Raw genomic sequence first — 19,245 nt, 5'->3', positions numbered from 1 at the left:
TGTTTGGTTGATGAGAAGTCAATTTAGGGTACTATATTAATCTCTAAAATTCAAATTGAAAATGTGGAAAAGAATTTAGTCAAGAAAGAAGTTAAAATAAAATTGCAAAGACTATTCAGTACATAATCACTGGTATTTTTAAATTTAAATAAATCTGTATCCTAAACTAAACAGAATATTTAAGTTCATAGTTCAATTTAGAATAAAATAATTTATTAAATACTAAGGTCTTCCTACTCATACTCATCTTGTGTATGATACTCCTAATTCTTTATTTTTCTGATCAGAGACTTACAATGCCTCAAAATTTATCAAATTAAATCCAAATTCCTCACCCTTGCTTCAGTGTACTCCACACTTTGCCCCCCACCCCTTCCCAGGCTTTCAGTCTCCCCGATTATTTCAGTCATACCCCAAGCTCTGGGCAAACCGGCTCTCCCCACAATTTGTTCACTGCCCACAGGCTCTTTGTAAGGCTACTTCTCCTGACTAGGATGAGTTCTATCCCAACCTAGATAACTTCTACCTAACCTGTAAGCCTCACCAACTCTGGGCTTCCCAATCATCTCCCTGCCCTTTGTCCCCAAAGTTGAATTTCATGATTATGCAGAATCCATGCTTAATGATTTATAGCTTACTCCACTGCATCACAAATAAGGATTCATTTAGTTTATACCAATAAGACTGTGAGCTCCTTAAAGCTAAGGACCCATTTTACATACCCAGAACTTACCACAGCTCTTGCCTAATAGACGTTAAATAGGCAAACCAGAAACCAAACAGGTTATCAACCTTGGCACTAAGACTCACGGTGTTCTTGTTGTAAGTTTATGTCTGCCCATCTGGAAAGTAGTCAATCTACTATGTTTCTCTTTGCTGTATGAGTTACAGTGTTCTCTGCATTACCAATATTTGTGTGCTTGTCTTATACCATTTTTAAATTATCAGCTTATCAAGAGATTACATCAAACCAACTGGAGCCATTGATACAGATACTCATGGATGACACAAGGAAGAACATGTTCAGCCAATTCCCTGCTTCAGCACCACCATGAAGACAGAAAAGTTACAAATCTACCTTACAGGTAACCAAGAAAATCAAATCTTAAGTTCTGACCTCTTTAAAACACAGCTTAAGATTTATTAGGAAACTTTGTTTACAGTTTAAGTCTAGACAAATTTCATATGAGCAGGGTTATCTTCAATGCCTTAGACACTTTACTATTTCCAGTAATTCCACCCAAACAGTACAATTCAAAACTCAAAAATGATTATTCAACCTAAAAGTGTACTTTAAAAATCAATATTTGATGAACATTGAATGTTATACAGAACAGACCAATTGTATAAAAAAATAACAAAATGTTTTAATTTTGATGTATGAGTCAACTGTTCTCATTGTAGTACCAGCAGTAATAGTTAGAATTATTGATTATTCTCTGTGCTATTTTAAGTACTTTAACTTTTTTATCCTTATAACCCAATTTACAGTGAGGATGCTACCACACTGCTAAGTTAAATAACTTGGCCGAGAATACACAGCTAGCAACGATTCAAACCCAAGCCCATTCTATGTACCACTAGGCCATCTTATAAAAAAAAAAAGCCTAATATGCTAAGTGTCCACAGTTCAACCAGTCGCTATGATGCGCACTGACCACCAGGGGGCAGATGCTCCAACCAGTAGGTTAGCTTGCTGCTGGGGTCCAGCCGATCAGGACTGGGCAAGACAGGCCGGACACATCCTGGAGCCCTCCCACGGTCCCTCCTCAGCCCCAATCATGCACCGGTGGGGTCCCTCGGCCTGGCCTGCGCCTTCTCGCAATCCGGGACCCCTTGGGGGATGTCCACAGACCAGGCTGAGGGACCCTACTGGTGCACAAATCCCTGCACAGGGCCTCTAGTACAATATAAACAGCAATAAGTTACAGGGATCGGCTATAAATGTGTTTGTCTTCTCTCAGACTATTTTATATAGGTATTTCAAGCATTTAAACAAAAACTCTAATATTATTAAACCAACTCATGTGTGTATCCTTAGGATTATTCTCTATAGGGCTTCTTTATACATTTACATTTAAGATGACTGCTTTGGTATTGTATTTTACTGTCAGGTTTATTAGTGGTATCCAATATGGGTACACCATAAAGACAAAGTGAAATGCCTAATAACACAGTCAAAACACATTTTAAGAAACAGTAAGTAAGATGGCCCTATAAAAAGAAAATTTACAAATATAATAGTACTATCATGTTTAATGTTAACAGGGTTCTGCCAAAAGTTATTTTACCCAAAATGAAATGACTCATATATATTAACAGAGAATGAAATAGATGCCAAGAATCCTCAATTTTATGAATAGCAATTAAAATATTCCCTTCGTATCCTTCATTATTTTTCATGCTTTCTCTGCTTGTCTTATTCTCCCTCACTTAAAACAAGGTTGTCTTTATGCCATTCATTTTTCTAATTAAGTTTCAAATATTTTCTAATATTATGTTGAACCATTTTAAATTACCCTTTTTAACCACTTTATCTACAAAACTGGACGCTTCATATGCTTCAATCAAATAACTTAAACAAATTCAAAGTAAAAAAGAATAGATGTACTTAACAAAGTTATGACTGTTCCATCACTGTAATACTTTTCTGGTGGCTCAGAAAGGAATAAACACTACACAGTTTTTTTGGACTTAATAGGAAAGAAGATAAAAATAAATTATTCTCATGAGAAAACATTCACAATATAATGTTAAGGAAAAGGACTGAATTACAAACCAGTATAATACCAATTTCATTTATACATAAAAACACCAAATATTAAAACTGGTCTAGACTTTAGGTTTTGTTTCTTTGTTCTCTTCATTTGGCAGTTCTGTTTCCCTAATTCCCTAATTAAAATGTATTATTTCGGTAATTTATAAAAAAAAAAAATTAAAGTTAATCTTTGCTTAATTCTTTACCACAAAGATACTTAATACATTAATGAATCTACATATGTTACCTAAGGCAACTATAAAAAATTTAAATAGCCTACATCTTTTTATTTAACTCAGTAACATACAAAGTCCATGAGAAATAACACAATAACTTAAGTTATTTCTAAGAATGATGATCATGTGCTTTGTTGGTATGAATAAATAACTTTATACATCAACTAAATATGCCTAATAGACAGTTGGGTTTTATTTCATCATTATAAAATGATAATTTGTGTGCTTAACAAATAGAGACCAGACCAAAAAGTTAAAAAATAAAGGATCAGTGTGGAGCGGAGAAATGGAAGGAAACTGAGTTAGAAAAGAATCATGAAAAATAAAGGTGAGAAAAACTAAAACAAACAAATGTTATATGGCTCTACTACATATATAAAAAAAATTTTTAAGCAACAAAAATATATGATTTGATATTTAAATGAACAGATATAAGTTTTAGAAGTATCTTCTAGGAGGTTTCTTATTTTTAAAATTCTGATCAGTGAAATCCAGGTGTTAAAGTAATTTTACCTGAGTTCACTGCTAACTACATGAAATAGCTCTGAGATATATATTAGTTCTGAGATTTTGCTGATTAAGCACCTAAGTTAGCAATCTTACTCAGAAAGGGTTCTTACATTTACATGCCAAGTACTCTAAAAATATGGGGAGAAAGGTTTGAGTTGAATAGACAAATGGACCATGAGGTAAACAGCTCAATTTAGTCCTCTGTGGTTTACTGCCCTCTGGCTGTTGTGGCAGGAGATATCACAGATAAGAGTGACTGCATTAAAACGCTATGAAGGTATCAAACAAAAGTTAGCAGGAAATCCTTCAGGCAAATTTTGAAACTTTAGGATAGACTCTCAATATACGTTAAAGTTAGTTTTACTCCTTTCTTTAAAAAAAAAAAAAAACATGTCAACTAACAAAACATTTCAAACACTATCTAAAATTTTTCAACCACAAATTAACAAAATATAGAGTAGTTTGGACATAAAAGGTGGCCCTAAGAGAGTAAGACAAAAAGAGTTAATGCCTTACCCTAACTAAAGATCAGAATCAGTTTTGATTTAGAAAAATTCCTTAGCATGCAAGATGGAAACATTTGGGTAAAGAGGCAAAATCTTTTATCAGAAATTCAAAAATATTGATAAAATTTCCTCTAATTATAAATCTGTGGTAGATACAAAGTGTAGAGCTTAGAATAATGAAACTCTTACACTAATTCAGTTTCTAGGTATCAAATGTAATCTGAAGTTAAAAATTAGGAAACATTGAGACAAATATTTCCTGGAATCACCTAATTACATAAAATGCAAGAACAAAACAAAAGAAAACTTGCTACACCAATATCAGACCAGATCATTTATATTAATATTTCATCAAAATACTAGCCAATGTCATCTCATAATTTTGTCCAATAAGGTGTGCACTAAGTTTCTATTATCATTTTATAATTTTCCACCAGAGTTCTGCTGGCAATAACCACACAGCTACAGTCCAAGAAAAAACAACTGTTCATTTCACTGAATTGCCAATTATAATTCACTGTCTTTTTAGAACAGTTGATTTTGCCCGCCTGGGCAGGATCAGAGGTTGAGCATCAAACTATGAACCAGAAGGTCACGGTTTGATTCCCAGTTTGTGGGCTTGATCCCTGTGGGGGCAAGCAGGAGGCAGATGATCTATGATTCTTATCATTGATGTTTCTATTTCTCTCTCCCCCTCTTTTCCTCTCTGAAATCAATAAAAATATTTTTTAAACAGTGGCTTTCCAACCCAACACACCCAGGAGACACAAAACTCTTCTTTAATAATAGTGGCTCACAAGGTTCTGATTCCCAGGAAAACTGGGAAAGGACAATAAAATTTGAAAAATAAGGAAAAATGGGAGTGGGAAGAAGAGGGGTGAGAGTGACGATTTTCCTTTGAGAGACACACCCATTAGACATTAGGATTTTTCTTCTCAGCAAGTCTTAATAACCTCTTTGGAATTTACCACTGTTCAAAAAAGATATGATGCATTCAATTTTTAAGAAAAGAAAACGAAAACCTACCTTGCAGTTCATGATGTATTACGCCCACTAAGTTGGGTTCATCTCCCCACCAGAATATCCATAACTCTTTGCAATCTGGTTTGACATCACGACGCCATACACACAGCAAGTTGGCTTGCAGACAGCGGATGAAACTTAACAGGATTGGATCATCTTGGGCTGGGGCTGAAATTATGGGTCCACAGTCCCCATGCCCTCCAAAATTGTACCTACGCCATTTGATTCCCGTGAGTTCAGCCTGCAAAAAGACAAGACAATTAATTACAATAGTTTAGATTTTTCTTGTTAGTTGCAAAACACTAAAAACAGGCTTCTATACAGATAAGTAAATTTGGTAAATACTTACACTACAATTAATCATAATATTTTCCCCACTGAAAAATGTAGTCAATCCTTTTAAAAGGGAAACTATTCTTTTTTTCCTATCAAGATTTCTACATAGTTCTTTATATTAAAAGCAAAATATAACCAACAGATAATCATTATTTTCTGTTAAGCTATTTTTACCTAAACATCTACTATAAAGTCTCTCTATATAAAACTACTTTATACATTATTCTTCCTTAGTGAATTCATTAGTTATATTTCTAAATCAGGTAAGAAACTGAAAAATAAGTGCAAAATTTAAGTAATTTCTTTCCAAGAATTTCTTCTCATCCAGAAATTACATTTCAAAGTCCTTTCAATCAAGAAAACAGTTTGAATGCAGTACCACATTGCTTCATTATGAGAAAATAAACTAATACAACTGATGAAAAGTTATCAACAACTTATTCATGTTATTTAACATGTAGCACACAGAAAAGTGTGTTTCTACAACAATTCCCTAATGTAATTTGGTCTTTCAGGTGTTTTTTTCAAACGTAAGAACTTAAAAAACAGCTGACAGCAGAACCTGTCTCTTTGTTCCATTACATAGATTTGTATTTTTAAAAAATTGTTAAATTTTAGATTTAAGGAACTAAACTTCAAAGATGTCTCAAAATAAACTAAAGTTTAATTCCTTACTTATGTAGCTATAAACTATAACTATGTATGCAAAACTGATAGTAAAATTAATTCATAATCCTATACTAAACAGTCCATGTGCCCCTTACACTCAATTCTTACTCATCTTCCCTCTCCCCACCCACCACCACCACCAAGTCAGTAATTTTTGTCAACAAGTTGTTATTCAAAAAACAAGTACCACAGGGCAGAATAATAACCATTTCTTCTACTAACATAACCGAAACAAATTTAGTGCTGAAACAATCAATCACTATAATGAATATATTTAAGAAAAAATTTCAATTTTCTTTGATACAAAAAACCTCCACATCAAAAAACAAGCATGGTTCCAAAAATAATATCCAAACTAAAACTAACTGAAGCTCAGAAACCTATCCTTTTATACTATGAGACATGCAAATCTAATCTTTAATGAATATTTTCAGTAAAAGCTGGTATTGGCATCATTTAGGCATTCATTTATGCCACTTGGTTTCCTCTGACTATAAAAGTACTACATGGCCAATGCAGAAAGTTCACTAAAAAAAGACATAATATAAATAGCCCAGCCAGCATGGCTCAGTGGTTGAGTGTCTACCTATGAACCAGGAGGTTACAGGTTTGATTCCTATTCAGAGCACATGCCTTGGTTGCAGGCTGGATCCCCAGTAGGGGGCGTGCAGGAGGCAGCAGATGAATGATTCTCTCTCATCATTGATGTTTCTATCTCTTTCTCCCTCTCTCTGCATCTCTGAAATCAATAAAATATATTAAAAATAAAAATAATAATATAAACAAAAAGGAAACTAATTGTACCAGAAACAAACATTTTCCATAATCACATTAGAAATAATTATAAGCATCCTATTCTATGTTCTTCCTGGTTGGTTTGTTTTTTTCCGCATACATACATTTTTAAATTTGGACCATACTGAATGGTTTTATATCATGCTTTTCCACTTATTATAAATATTTTTATTTTTTATGAATTATTCTTCAAAAACAATTTTAATGTTTGCTTAATATTCTAGTCACTTTTTGGGGGGAAAACATAATTCATTCCATAACAATTGGACAATCTTTCATTTTTCCACTATTATAATTAATACGAGATTCATCTGGGGGGGGGGGGTCCTCAGCCCAGCCTGCACCCTCTTACAGTCGGGGAACCCTCAGGGGATGTCCGACTGCCTCGGAGGCGGGAGAGACCCCTGCCACCACTGCTGTGCTCACCAGCCGTGAGCCTCGCTTCTGACTGAGCAGTGCTCCCTCTGTGGGAGCGCACTGACCACCAGGGGCAGCTCCTGCATTAAGCATCTGCCTCCTAGTGGTCAGTGCACATCATAGAGACCGGTCATTCCACTGTTCGGTCGATTTGCATATTAGCCTTTAATCATACAGGATAATTGGTGAACATCTTTGAACACAGTTAATTTCCTGATTATTTCCTTAGGAGAGATGACTAGATGCAGAATTACCAGTCAATGAATATGAGTATTTTAAGGCTCATAGATACTGCTTTTCAAATAATAGTCCCACCAATACAAATAACCTCCTTCCAAATTGCATATATTTTAAAATAACTTCCAATTTAATAGAATGATATACCCTTGTACTAATTTGTAGTCCTAGTTCTGCTTATAAGAAATCATTATAATTTATTTGATCAAAAGCATAACTCTGGACCAGCCTTCCATGGTTTGAATCCCAGCTCTGTACTTACGAGCTGTCTGTAAGTAGCAAGGGCCTAGCAAATTATGTAACCTTTGTCTCTCGGTTGCCTCACTAGAAAAATGAGGGTAATAGTATTTACAGTTTATTAAATGAGTTATTAAGCATATAAAGCACTTCGGGACAGTACCTGGCACGTGGCAAAAAATATATAAATGATACTATTATCATACCTAGTAGTAATAGGACTACTTCTCCTTGAGTCAGCTATTCATATCCTTTGTGTGTTTTTCTGTCATTTAAGTCCCTTTGTTTCTTCAAGTAAAAGCTGTGTGTGTGTGTGTTTAAATCAGAAAGCCTAATATCAATTTTAAATGTAAAAAAAAAAACTAAAGAAAAAGACTAAAAAGGGGCAGCTGAAATCAGAAAAGTTAAGTAGAAGGCTAATTTTTCTTATTGTTACCTAGGTTAGTGTTCTAAGGATGGGGGAGGTGAAGGGGGAGGAAAAAAGAAGAATAAAAGAATATCAACAAATAAGAATTGCTAATACTTACATTAACCATATTCAAAAGGTTAGAAAATTAAGATATATCAGAGCCCTGCCCAGGTGGCTCAGTTAGTTGGAGCATCGTCCCATGCGCCAAAAGGCTGCAGATTCAATTTCCAGTCTGGGCACATACCTAGGTTGCAGTTTGGATCTCCAGTGGGGGTGCATATGGGAGGCAACAGATAAATGTTTCTCTCTCTCTCTCTCTCTGTGCTCCCTTCCTCTCTCTCTCAAAATCAATAATCATATTCTGGGCCCCCCGCCATTCCCTTCTCTCTAAAATCAATAAACCTATCCACTGGTGAGATTTTTAAAAAAAGATTTATCAGAGATTTAAATATCACGTGAGTCAGTCCCCAAGAAAATCTATGAACAGCAATTTACTCACTAGAATACTTTCACCTGTAAAATCCAGCATGGTTCAACAAACAAAATATTTGGCCTTGATTCAGGAGAATGGTTTCCTAATCCCAGCACTTCCACTAACTTCCTATCAGTGCTTCTATGGTCTCAGTGGTAAAGGAAATCTGCTGCCACCTGCTCTCTACTCTTTGTGGAGTTGTACTAGCAAGTGATATAACACAAATTCAAGTGACATAACAGCAAGGCTACAAACTTAACTACTTCATAACTAATTCAGACAAAATAACTAAAAAATGCCCGATTATTTTTAAACAATTTAGTTCTTTTAACTTAAAGCTAAAATTAAATATTATTATTCTAGTGTTCATTGGAAAACATAACAATGAACTGCCATTCAAGCCTAATAGAGATAACTAGGTGTAAAATGAATGCCCAAAGACTTGTCTTTTAACTTTGAATTAATGTTGATAAAAGAAGAGACAATTTAGTGCTACTTAAATTTCTCCAAGAAAAAAGTTCCTAGGATGGATATATACATTCAATTATACTAAAGTAACTTCTCATATACTATGATCATGTTTACACTTAAAAATCAATTCGCCCTAGCTGTTTTGGCTCAATGGATAGAGTGTCGACCTGTGGACTAAAGGGTCCCGGGTTCGATTCTAGTCAAGGGCACATGCCTGGGTTGCAGGCTCAATCCCCAGTAGGGGACCTGCAGGAGGCAGCCGATCCATGATTCTCTCTCATCATTGATGTTTCTATTTCTCTCTCCCTCTCCCTTCCTCTCTGAAATCAATAAAAAAAATTTTTTTAAAAATATCAATTCAACACAAAATTCTGTTGACCCAATTTCTGACAAATGTGTATCTCCAGGACTCAAAATTCTATGATAATTTCAAAATTATAAAGCAACCCCTTAAAATATCTCTAGATGCAGATTATCCCAAAAATGCAATATTTATCATTGTCAAAGGTGAAGAACCCATAATTATTTTTAAGTTTAAAATTACATGGTGTTTAAAATGTAAAATCAAGGAACAAAACAGTATATATATACATGTGTATATGTATATACATGTATATACATATACACATATATACATATACACATATATACATATATGTACACATATATTAATAACCATAACCATCATTTATTCATTGCCAACCTAACACATTGCGGACCAGTTTTATTGCTAGCTTTACCCAGTGGCCAGATAAGTTTCTATTGAATGAGTACAAAAAACGTTTTACATAAATGTTAACGGCACGCTTTAAAATTAAATACCCATTGCATTTTGAAGTTATTTATTACATGTTCGTACAAGCTATTATCTTTTTAAAGTATGATACTTTGTAAAACACTGTGTAATATGAAGCGAGAATTCTGTCCGCAGAATGATCTGTCCGCAATGTGTTAATATTAGGCACCATATTATAATCTTCACAAATAATTTCTAATATGAGTTACCATACTAGGGTTTTCATATATAGTTTATAAGACTTCACAAACTGACTGCTAAAGAAATGAGAACTCAAAAAGGTTAAATAATTCTCCCATAACCACACAAGTAGCAAATGGCAGATCACAAATATAACTGGATTTAAAGCATAACTGAATTTAAAGCATACATTCTTTCCACTCTACCATCCTGCTTCATGGGGCTAATGGCAAAAATTAACTCTAGAGGATTATAAAATAGTACAAAGAAGCTGTCATCAACTCAATTTAGCAATGACAAAAGCTCATGGCCATATTTTCTAATTAAAGAAAGTTCATAAATCTTTCTTTAGTCTTCCTGAGGTATTAAGAAAACTAGTATGAGGGTGCCCACACACCATCCCATGAATAGAAGAGATATTTTTATTTCACTGAGATAATTATATGCTTTCTTTTACATGTTACCACTCTAAGACTGTATCTACACAAGCTAATTCTTAGAGGATATGTATAACAAGCCAAGAAAATAACTATTCTAATAGCAAGAGAGATTAGAGCAAAATTTCCTCAGCAATGGCTGCTATCTGTTGTACAGGTAGGTAGCCGAGGGCCTCAGAAAATTAAACTTAATTGGCAGAGACTCCCCTGGCCTAAACAGAAGGCCACTACAGTCAGTTCAGAATAGTTAAAATTAAATAGATTACAACAGAGTCAGGATAAATGCACCTTCTAATAGCATGAGTGTATTTAAAGGAAATTTATATTGATTCTTAATATCCTCTTCTTTTGTTATTACACATAGGAAATGAGCTGATAAATTCTCCCAGTGGAGGTCATTTATTTGCACTGACCCATTGCAATCAGATCCCTCATGACCAACAGCATACTATTCTTGCAATGTGGCTCTCCAGAGACAAAACTGTATTCAGAGGTCATGAAACAGAGTCAAACTAACAGGCCTTGATAACAATGAACCCAGGGAATAGTTACCATGGGAAGAACACTGGCTGGAGGTCAGATCTAGATTCAAGTCCTGCTTTTTCAATCATTTAGCTATATAATATTAGGAAATCTACTCCATCTCAGGACACCTCAGCTTCCTGACTGGTAAAGTGATATGGTTGACCTAAATACTATAATGAGTCAAGTCTCCTGGCCCAGGCTAATCACATCCCACTCACAAAGGCAACTTGTAAATGAGAGTGAACCCTTAGAATGATCAGCAGGAATAGGAGGGTTGCCAGAAGACATCTGAATTTTCAAGAAAGCTGAAAGAAAGATTTCTCAAACTATAGAGCAATTAGCTTAATATCAATCCTGGGCAGGAATCTACTAATAGATCAGTGATGGCGAACCTATGACACGCGTGTCAGAAGTGACACGCGAACTCATTTTTTTGGTTGATTTTTCTTTGTTAAATGGCATTTAAATATATAAAATAAATATCAAAAATATAAGTCTTTGTTTTACTATGGTTGCAAATATCAAAAAATTTCTATATGTGACACGGCACCAGAGTTAAGTTAGGGTTTTTCAAAATGCTGACACGCCAAGCTCAAAAGGTTCATCATCATTGTAGTAGATGGTGTGTAGAAAAGGCAGATTTGATCATTTGAGGCTCACCGGAGTGCGCTAAGAAATTCCAAGTAAGCCTCACCTCACTTCTTCCTGTAATAATATTACAGCTCTAGTAGGTCAGAGAAAACATACAATAAACATATTAAGTCACCTCTCAACTCAACTCATAGGAGGGGGGAAAAGTCAGGATAATAGAAAACTTCTGTTAAAACATAACTAATCAGCTCTAGGTAAAGACAGTAGAGTAAACACACACATCTGCTTTTACTCTCACTTAAATCCCTCTAAAAACCATCAGTAAAAAGTTTGGTTTTTTCTTCCTTAAATTGTAAAATCACAATGGTAGGTAGGAAAGGAAATAGGAACATCAAACATTTCAAGATTTTGAAAGCTAAGAAACAGATGCTCAAGAGGTATAGACACAGAATACGTAGGAAAGCTGAATCCTAGCTGTAGAGAAAGGAGAGAAACGACCTTATTTATACAAAATCCCCTCGGCTTCAAGAATTATAAATACAGGTACCTGTGGAGGTAGAGTCACAAAGCAGAGAGGAGATAAAATAAGGAAAACTGGTTGAAATTCTGCTTAGAAGACACTCAGAACTATGGTACCCTGCCCATTGCCTGACCTTACCCCAGCAAATGATTTAATATTCTTAAAGAGATAAAATAGGGCAACCATTAAAAAAGAGTGTTCTCTGGGTCCAGAAGAACAGAGGGTGTCTGGACTGGGAGGCACAGGCATAACTGAAGGCAGGGAACCAGAGTAAAAACAGTGCATTAGGTGAGCATGTACAGAATGAAGATCAAAAACCACACTTTACCACCATCTCCCTCTAAGCCAGCGGTTCTCAACCTGTGGGTCGCGACCCCTTTGGCGGTCGAACGACCCTTTCACAGGGGTCGCCTAAGACCATCCTGCATATCAAATATTTACATTACGATTCATAACAGTAGCAACATTACAGTTATGAAGTAGCAACGAAAATAATTTTATGGTTGGGTCACAACATGAGGAACTGTATTTAAAGGGCCAGAAGGTTGAGAACCACTGCTCTAAGCAACCAGAAAGCTGGCAGCCAATCTTTCCTTCCCCAGAAAGGAGTCTGGAAAAGTCTTCTCTGGGGTATCTGACCAGCTCAAGAGAAAGGACCTCAAGATATTGACATCAGAGGTTCCCCAAGTAAAGAGCCCTTGCAGATCAAAGTGCATAGTAAACAAATGCCACTCACATACTCAGAACTTCTAAGTAGTTTTTAGTCCACCATTCCTAAACGTGAACAGACAAGCAGGAAGTACTAAATAGCTAAGGGAAACCACTGAGGAATTATAGAGACAATAACAAATAGAAAAGTAACCTGAAGGAAACAGACTACATTGGGAAAAGAAAAATATACTCATCATTTTTACAAATATATCACCTTTATTCTTAAAGAGATAAAATAGTGCAACCATTAACAAAGAACAGGACAATATTTCAAAAAAGAACAGAGAACTCAAAGAGAGCTCTTAGAAATCCTATATAATAAAGAGGTGATATGCAAATTGACCATCACACCCTCCCAAGATGGCTGCCTATGATCAGGCCGGCAGGGGGTTATTGAGGGACGACCAAATGTCTGAACAAGCAGGCTGCGTGGGGCAACCAGGCTGGCAGGGGGGTTAGTGAGGGACAACCAAATGACTGAACAGCAGGCTGCTTTGGGCGACCATGGTTAGGGGCCAAGAGGGGAGGGCAGTTGTGGGTGATCAGGCAGCGGGGAGGGGCAGTTGGGGGCGAGCAGGCCAGCAGGGGGGCCAGTGGAGGGCAAGCAGGCCGGTGAGGGGGGACAGTTGGGGGCAAGCAGGCTGGCAGGCAGAGTGGTGGTTAGGAGCCAGCGGTCCCGGATTGCGAGAGGGATGTCCGACTGCCTGTGGGATCGGGCCTAAACCAGCAGTCAGACATCCCCCGAGGGGTCCCAGACTGGAGAGGGTGCAGGCCGGGCTGAGGGACCTCCTCCCTCACCCCCCGTGCACAGATTTTGTGCACCGGGCCACTAGTCTATAATAATAAAAGCGTAGTATGCTGATTAGACCAGATGTCCTTCCAGACATCCTTCCAGGACAAATCCAGGGCTGCAGCCATGGGATCGAGGCAGCTGCTGCAGTTGCAGCTACGAAGGCCTACTCTTGCACGAATTTCATGCATTGGGCCTCTAGTATTATTATAAACTTTCTACACACTGCAGACAAAGAGAAGGTCCTCCAAGCACCCAGATAGTAAAAAGAGGTCACAAAGAATCAGAAATCAGAAGGGTTTCTGACTTCTCAACTGCAATGCCAGAAGCAAGAAGGTAATGGTGCAAAAACTCCCAAATTTTAAAGCAAAATTATTCCAAACTAGATATCTATGTGAATCTACATTATCTATCAAGTGTTGAAGTAGAATAAATACATTTTTAAATATGCAAGGTCTTTACAAAAAAAAAAAAAAAAGTACCCTTTCTCAGGAAGCCACTGGAGGTATATCCTACCAAAAGGAGGAACTGTACAAGTAAGAAGCCATGAGATGAGACTTAGAAAACAAATGCAACATAGGAGGGAGAAAATAAATCCCTAAGATTACAGGGAATAATCACATGATCCTAGGTTGTCCACTGTGCACCAATATAGAGAGGAACCAATCCAGATTATGACATACCAAATGGCTCCAGGAAAGACTGTCAAGAAGAGGAAACTGATAAAACACCTGAAAGGCTGTCTGGGAATGAGTTAGCTTAAAATACACAGAAAAGTAACCACAAGGAGGAGGAGGACGAGGAGGAGATCGAGATCTTCAAGTAACACAAACATTGAAAAATCTATAATAATAAAAGCATAATATGCTAATTAGACCAGATGTCCTTCCGGATGACCTTCCAGATGAAGCTGGGGCTGCGAGGGAAGCCCCGGTCCCAGGTGCCAGAGGGAAACCGGTGCCGACAGCTGGGGAAAGGAAGGGCTACTCTTGCACAAATTTTGTGCATCGGGCCTCTAGTTACTATATAACCATTTTGGTAAAACAAAAGGATGGAAAAGGTATATCTGCTTTGTAGGAGACAGTGAGCTAAATCCTCATCTTCAACAATAGAAAATCCAGAATTTAAAAACCTAAAAGTAACTGTAAGTTTTAGTGATTAGAAACATTTAAGTAAGAATGAAGATAATCAACAAAAGGGTGAGTGTGTGTGTCTGGAGGAGGTATAATAGAGGCCAGGAGCAGGGGAATGCTATTAATTATAAACCTTGTAGAAAGAACTATATGATTTTTTACGTTAAGAGTACAACTCTGATTTTGAAAAAGAAAAAGAAAACTAATCAAAATGTGGTAACAAAATACATTTAATACATACAAAAAGATATTACTAACATGGAGAACTCACACCCTTTTATATAGACTGATTCTAGACAAATTCCTAAGGTTAAGAATAACTTAGTATCCCATAAATTGTGTTACAAAAGCCAAAAGGTTATTTACCATGTGTTAAAATAGTGTGTTGCTGTTGTCTTGTTTCCTTTCTCTCTTTTTGGACTATTAAAACTCCAGCTGCATGCTCCCTCCCACCTAGCTCTTCTCAGACTCTTCCACAGCTAAGAGGTTTGTTTGCCAGGGATTCTCTCTGCAGAGGGGCTGAGGAGGTTTTATTTGACAGCACAAGTAAACAATATGAAGTGACTAATAAAAAAGTTACTGCCATCTTATGCTACATTAATAAAAATACAGTATCTAGATCCTACACAACAGATCTTACTTATCAAATCATTAGACAATATGGTTTTCAGCTCCTAGCTCCATACTTAGAAAGGAATCTAGTCCAAGTGCAACACATTAACAGATGAAGGACTAGGTGAGTAAGGAAACCTAAACAAAGCATATGGCTAGAGACTATAATGGCTTCATGTTCAAATCCTTTCAAGAAAAGAAACATGGCAGCAAAAATAAAATAAAAACATAAAGCCAAGTTGAATTAAGTTGGATGAATTTAATGTAGAGTTAAAAAGACTCTTAAGTAATTTGAAAAGTCTTCAATTATATGAAAGACTGATATGTGGATGATGAAATTGATTTGCTCAGCCGAGACCCAAGTGGCAGCAGAGAATCAAATGGAAAAACTGATCATTAAAACAACAATAGTGAGAGCTCCCTCAAAAAAGAATCTTTGACTCTGAGATTCCTGAAAATCACAGATATAGAGGGTTAAGGAGAAGCTGGTCAATACCAGATGTAACTTCAAACATCAAAGGGTTGAACAATATGATTTATAAAGTTCCTTTCAAAACTGAAATATGAATCTCAAAGGTTCTTCTTCCAACCATAATATTTCATAATTCTAATAACATTTCTATCTGTCAGCTAGCTCAGGAGTTGGTAAACTATGGCCTGCAGGCTGGTCATTTGCTTTTGTAAATAAAGTTTTATTAGTACACAACTATGCCTATTTATTTACATATCTGTGGCTGCTTCCATGCTATGACCACAGAGTTGAGTAGCTGCAACTAAGGCTGTATGACCCACAAGCCTGAAATAATTACTCCTGGTTCCATAAGAAAAAGTTTTCTGTCCCCTGAACTAGATAGGGTAACAAACACAGGCAAATACAAGATTTAAAATATAAATTAAAAGTAGTATCAGAATTGTCTTTCCACCATAAACTAGGAAACTAGACAACAAAATATAAAACTATTGTTTTCAGATATTAGACAACAGTAATGGACCTAGGGCAGGGGTGGGCAACCCCTGGCACGCGTGCCAAATATGGCACGCTAGTAACTTTTGCTGGCACGCGAAACCCTCTCTTATAATCTTCCATTTACAATGAATTTCAGAGTAGCTCAAGTTGGAAGCAGAAATTTATTGACCTTAGAGTTGACTTGGAAAACATTGAAAAAAAGCAATTAGAGACAGGAGTACCAGAGAGAAGTGTCGAAAACAAACTATTGAGGACTTGGAGTGCCATTCCAGAAAATTTTTTCTGTTTAAAAAACTTTGCAACAGCGTTACTCTCCATGTTTTCATCCACATACGCTTTTGTTCTCAGTGATGAATTTTGTTAAGTCTCGTAATAGGAGTAGCCTGACGGATGAAAGTAGTAGCTCGTGCATATCTCTGAAGGTCACGAAATATAAACCTGATGTAAAATCTCTGTCATCAGTGATGCAGCAGCAAAAGTCCCACTGATAATATCAAACGGAGTCATAAAGTTTTCTGTCGGACTATCAGTGTACATGTATACATTAAAAAATAAATGTACTTTTCATCATCATATACTGTGTTTTTGTCGCTCGAATGAATTTTATTATTTCTTCAAGGTTCTTCACATACGTACACCTTAAGAGATATTAACACATTTCGTACCACTCAGGAGTTTTCTCGTGTTTCGCGCGCCATCTGTTAAGGACAGCTCACGAGTGTTCTCGTTTTTCACTCCCATGGAAAAAGGAGCGAATCTAGATACTTATATAAATTTTGTTTGGTCCCTCTTCATAGAGGAAAATGTTTTACGCAGTACCATACATTCAAAAAGTACTAGGAGCTTTAATTGTTTAATTGTTTTTGTAAATAAAAATGTTATAATTATTGAAAAACAACACCTAAAGTGCATTATGATGACTTAAATAACATGCAGTTTGCCCAAAAACGTGCGGTCCCTGGCATAGTCTTAGAGATTTCTATGCGGTACGCAATGTGTTAAATAGGCGTAACATGTTCTCAAAAAATTAGGGTTGGCATGCAGAAGAATTTTGAGTTAGAGATTTTGCTGGTTTGGGCACGCACTCACAAAAAGGTTGCCCACCCCTGACCTAGGGTCTGTGATGCAGCTGAATTTTGTGAGAGCATATCACCAGAAAGAAGAGAGTTTTGCAGAAAAAGAGTTCCAGAGGTCTGACAGGGGTTGTTTTTTGAGACTGTCCTTTTAAATACTAAGCTGCACATTCAAACAATAAAATTCATTGGGGCCAAACAAAGAACAGCTAGAGATACTGTTCTAACAGCTCACACAAAGCTGTAAGATAAATCTAGTTCTGAACAGTCTGAGTGAAAAAAAACATCATTAAACACCTTTGGCACTAAATAGAGATCACAGAAAAATTATGCCTCAAAAGTAGGAAACTAGGCCTAGCAATAAAGACTGCTCTATGCCCTAACCGGTTTGGCTCAGTGGACAAAGCGTCGGCCTGAGGACTCAAGGGTCCCAGGTTCGATTCCGGTCAAGGGCATGTGCCTTGGTTGCAGGCACATCCCCAGTGGGGAGTGTGCAGGAGGCAGCTGATCAATGTTTCTCTCTCATTGAAGTTTCTGACTCTCTGTCCCTCTTTCTCCCTCTCTGAGAAAAGTCAATAAAATATATTAAAAGGAAAAAAAAAAAAAGACTGCTCTAACCCACCCTAATAACTGAGCCTCAAAAACCATAAATAATGTCATCTACAAGTAATTTAACTGCCAGCCAAAACAAAATTCAATTCTTAATTTTTTAAGTATACTTTATTGATTTTTTTTACAGAGAGGAAGGGAGAGAGAAACATGGATCAGCTGCCTCCTGCACACCTCCTACTGGGGATGTGCCCGCAACCAGTACATGCCCTTGACCAGAATCAAACCCGGGACCCTTCAGTCCGCAGGCCAACGCTCTATCCACCGAGCCAAACCGGTTAGGGCTTAATTTTTTATTTTTAATATTTTTATTGATTGTTTTGGAAAGAGAAGAAGAGGAAGAGGAGAAAGAGAAACATGGATTTGCATGCCCCATCTGCCCAACAGGGACAAAGCCTGCAACCTGGGCATGTGCCCTGACCAGGAAATCGAACCAGTGACCTTTTGGCGCATGGGCCTACACCCAACCAACCGAGCCACACCAGTCAGGGAAAAATTCAACTCTTTAAAGAAGTGGTTCTCAACCTTCCTAATGCCGCGACCCTTTAATACAGTTCCTCATGTTGTGGTGACCACCAATTTCATTGTTACAAATTGAACATAATTAAAGCATAGTGATTAATCACAAAAACAATATGTAATTATATATGTGTTTTCCGATGGTCTTAAGCGACCCCTGTGAAAGGGTCGTTCGACCCCCAAAGGGGTTGCGAAGCACAGGTTGAGAACTGCTGCTTTAAAGGAAAGAAATAAGATGCAGATGTTCAACAACATAATATTCACAATGTCCAGCATCCAAAAAAAGAATATCAGATATTCAAAGAAGCAGCAAAAGAAGACCCTTGGCCAGGAGAAAAATCATTGATAAAAACCTAGAAATGACAGTCAAAATTAAAAATCACTTTAAAACAGCTAATGTAAGTATAGTCAAGGACTTAAAGGAAAACACAAACTTAACAAGGACAGAAATGAAAGATTTAAAAAAGAAAACCCACAAAAAACATGTAATTAGGGTCCCAGAATGTAAAGGGGGAAGAGGGAGGACAAAAAAAATATCCTATCTAATAAAGAGGTAATATGCAAATTGACCATCACTCCAACACACAAAATGGCTGCCCCCATGTGGTCCAAGATGGCTGCCACAGATGGCCTGCAGGGGAGGGCAATTAGGGGTGACCAGGCTGGCAGGGGAGGGCAGTTGGGGGGAACCAGGCCTGCAGGGGAG

The 19,245-nt window shown here is 36.9% G+C and overlaps 1 protein-coding gene across 5 annotated transcripts in view; it reads right to left on the bottom strand.

Moving 5' to 3' along the window:
• MED13L (mediator complex subunit 13-like) overlaps positions 1–19,245 on the bottom strand; it is a 269,139-nt gene that overhangs the window by 228,495 nt on the left and 21,399 nt on the right. For 2 of the 5 annotated variants that reach the window (XM_014537703.1, XM_014537702.1), the window contains exon 2: positions 5,037–5,274. In XM_014537703.1, the coding sequence (XP_014393189.1) occupies positions 5,037–5,274 (238 nt within the window). Of the gene's footprint in view, positions 1–5,036; positions 5,275–9,727; positions 9,736–15,125; positions 15,151–19,245 lie in introns of those variants that run through there. The other 3 variants (XM_014537704.1, XM_014537705.1, XM_014537706.1) reach the window with 3 other exon arrangements.

The sequence above is a fragment of the Myotis brandtii genome, unplaced genomic scaffold (assembly GCF_000412655.1).
Source record: "Myotis brandtii unplaced genomic scaffold, ASM41265v1 scaffold181, whole genome shotgun sequence".
Classification (NCBI taxonomy): Eukaryota; Metazoa; Chordata; class Mammalia; order Chiroptera; family Vespertilionidae; genus Myotis; species Myotis brandtii.
This window is presented reverse-complemented; position numbering and strand designations above follow the sequence as displayed.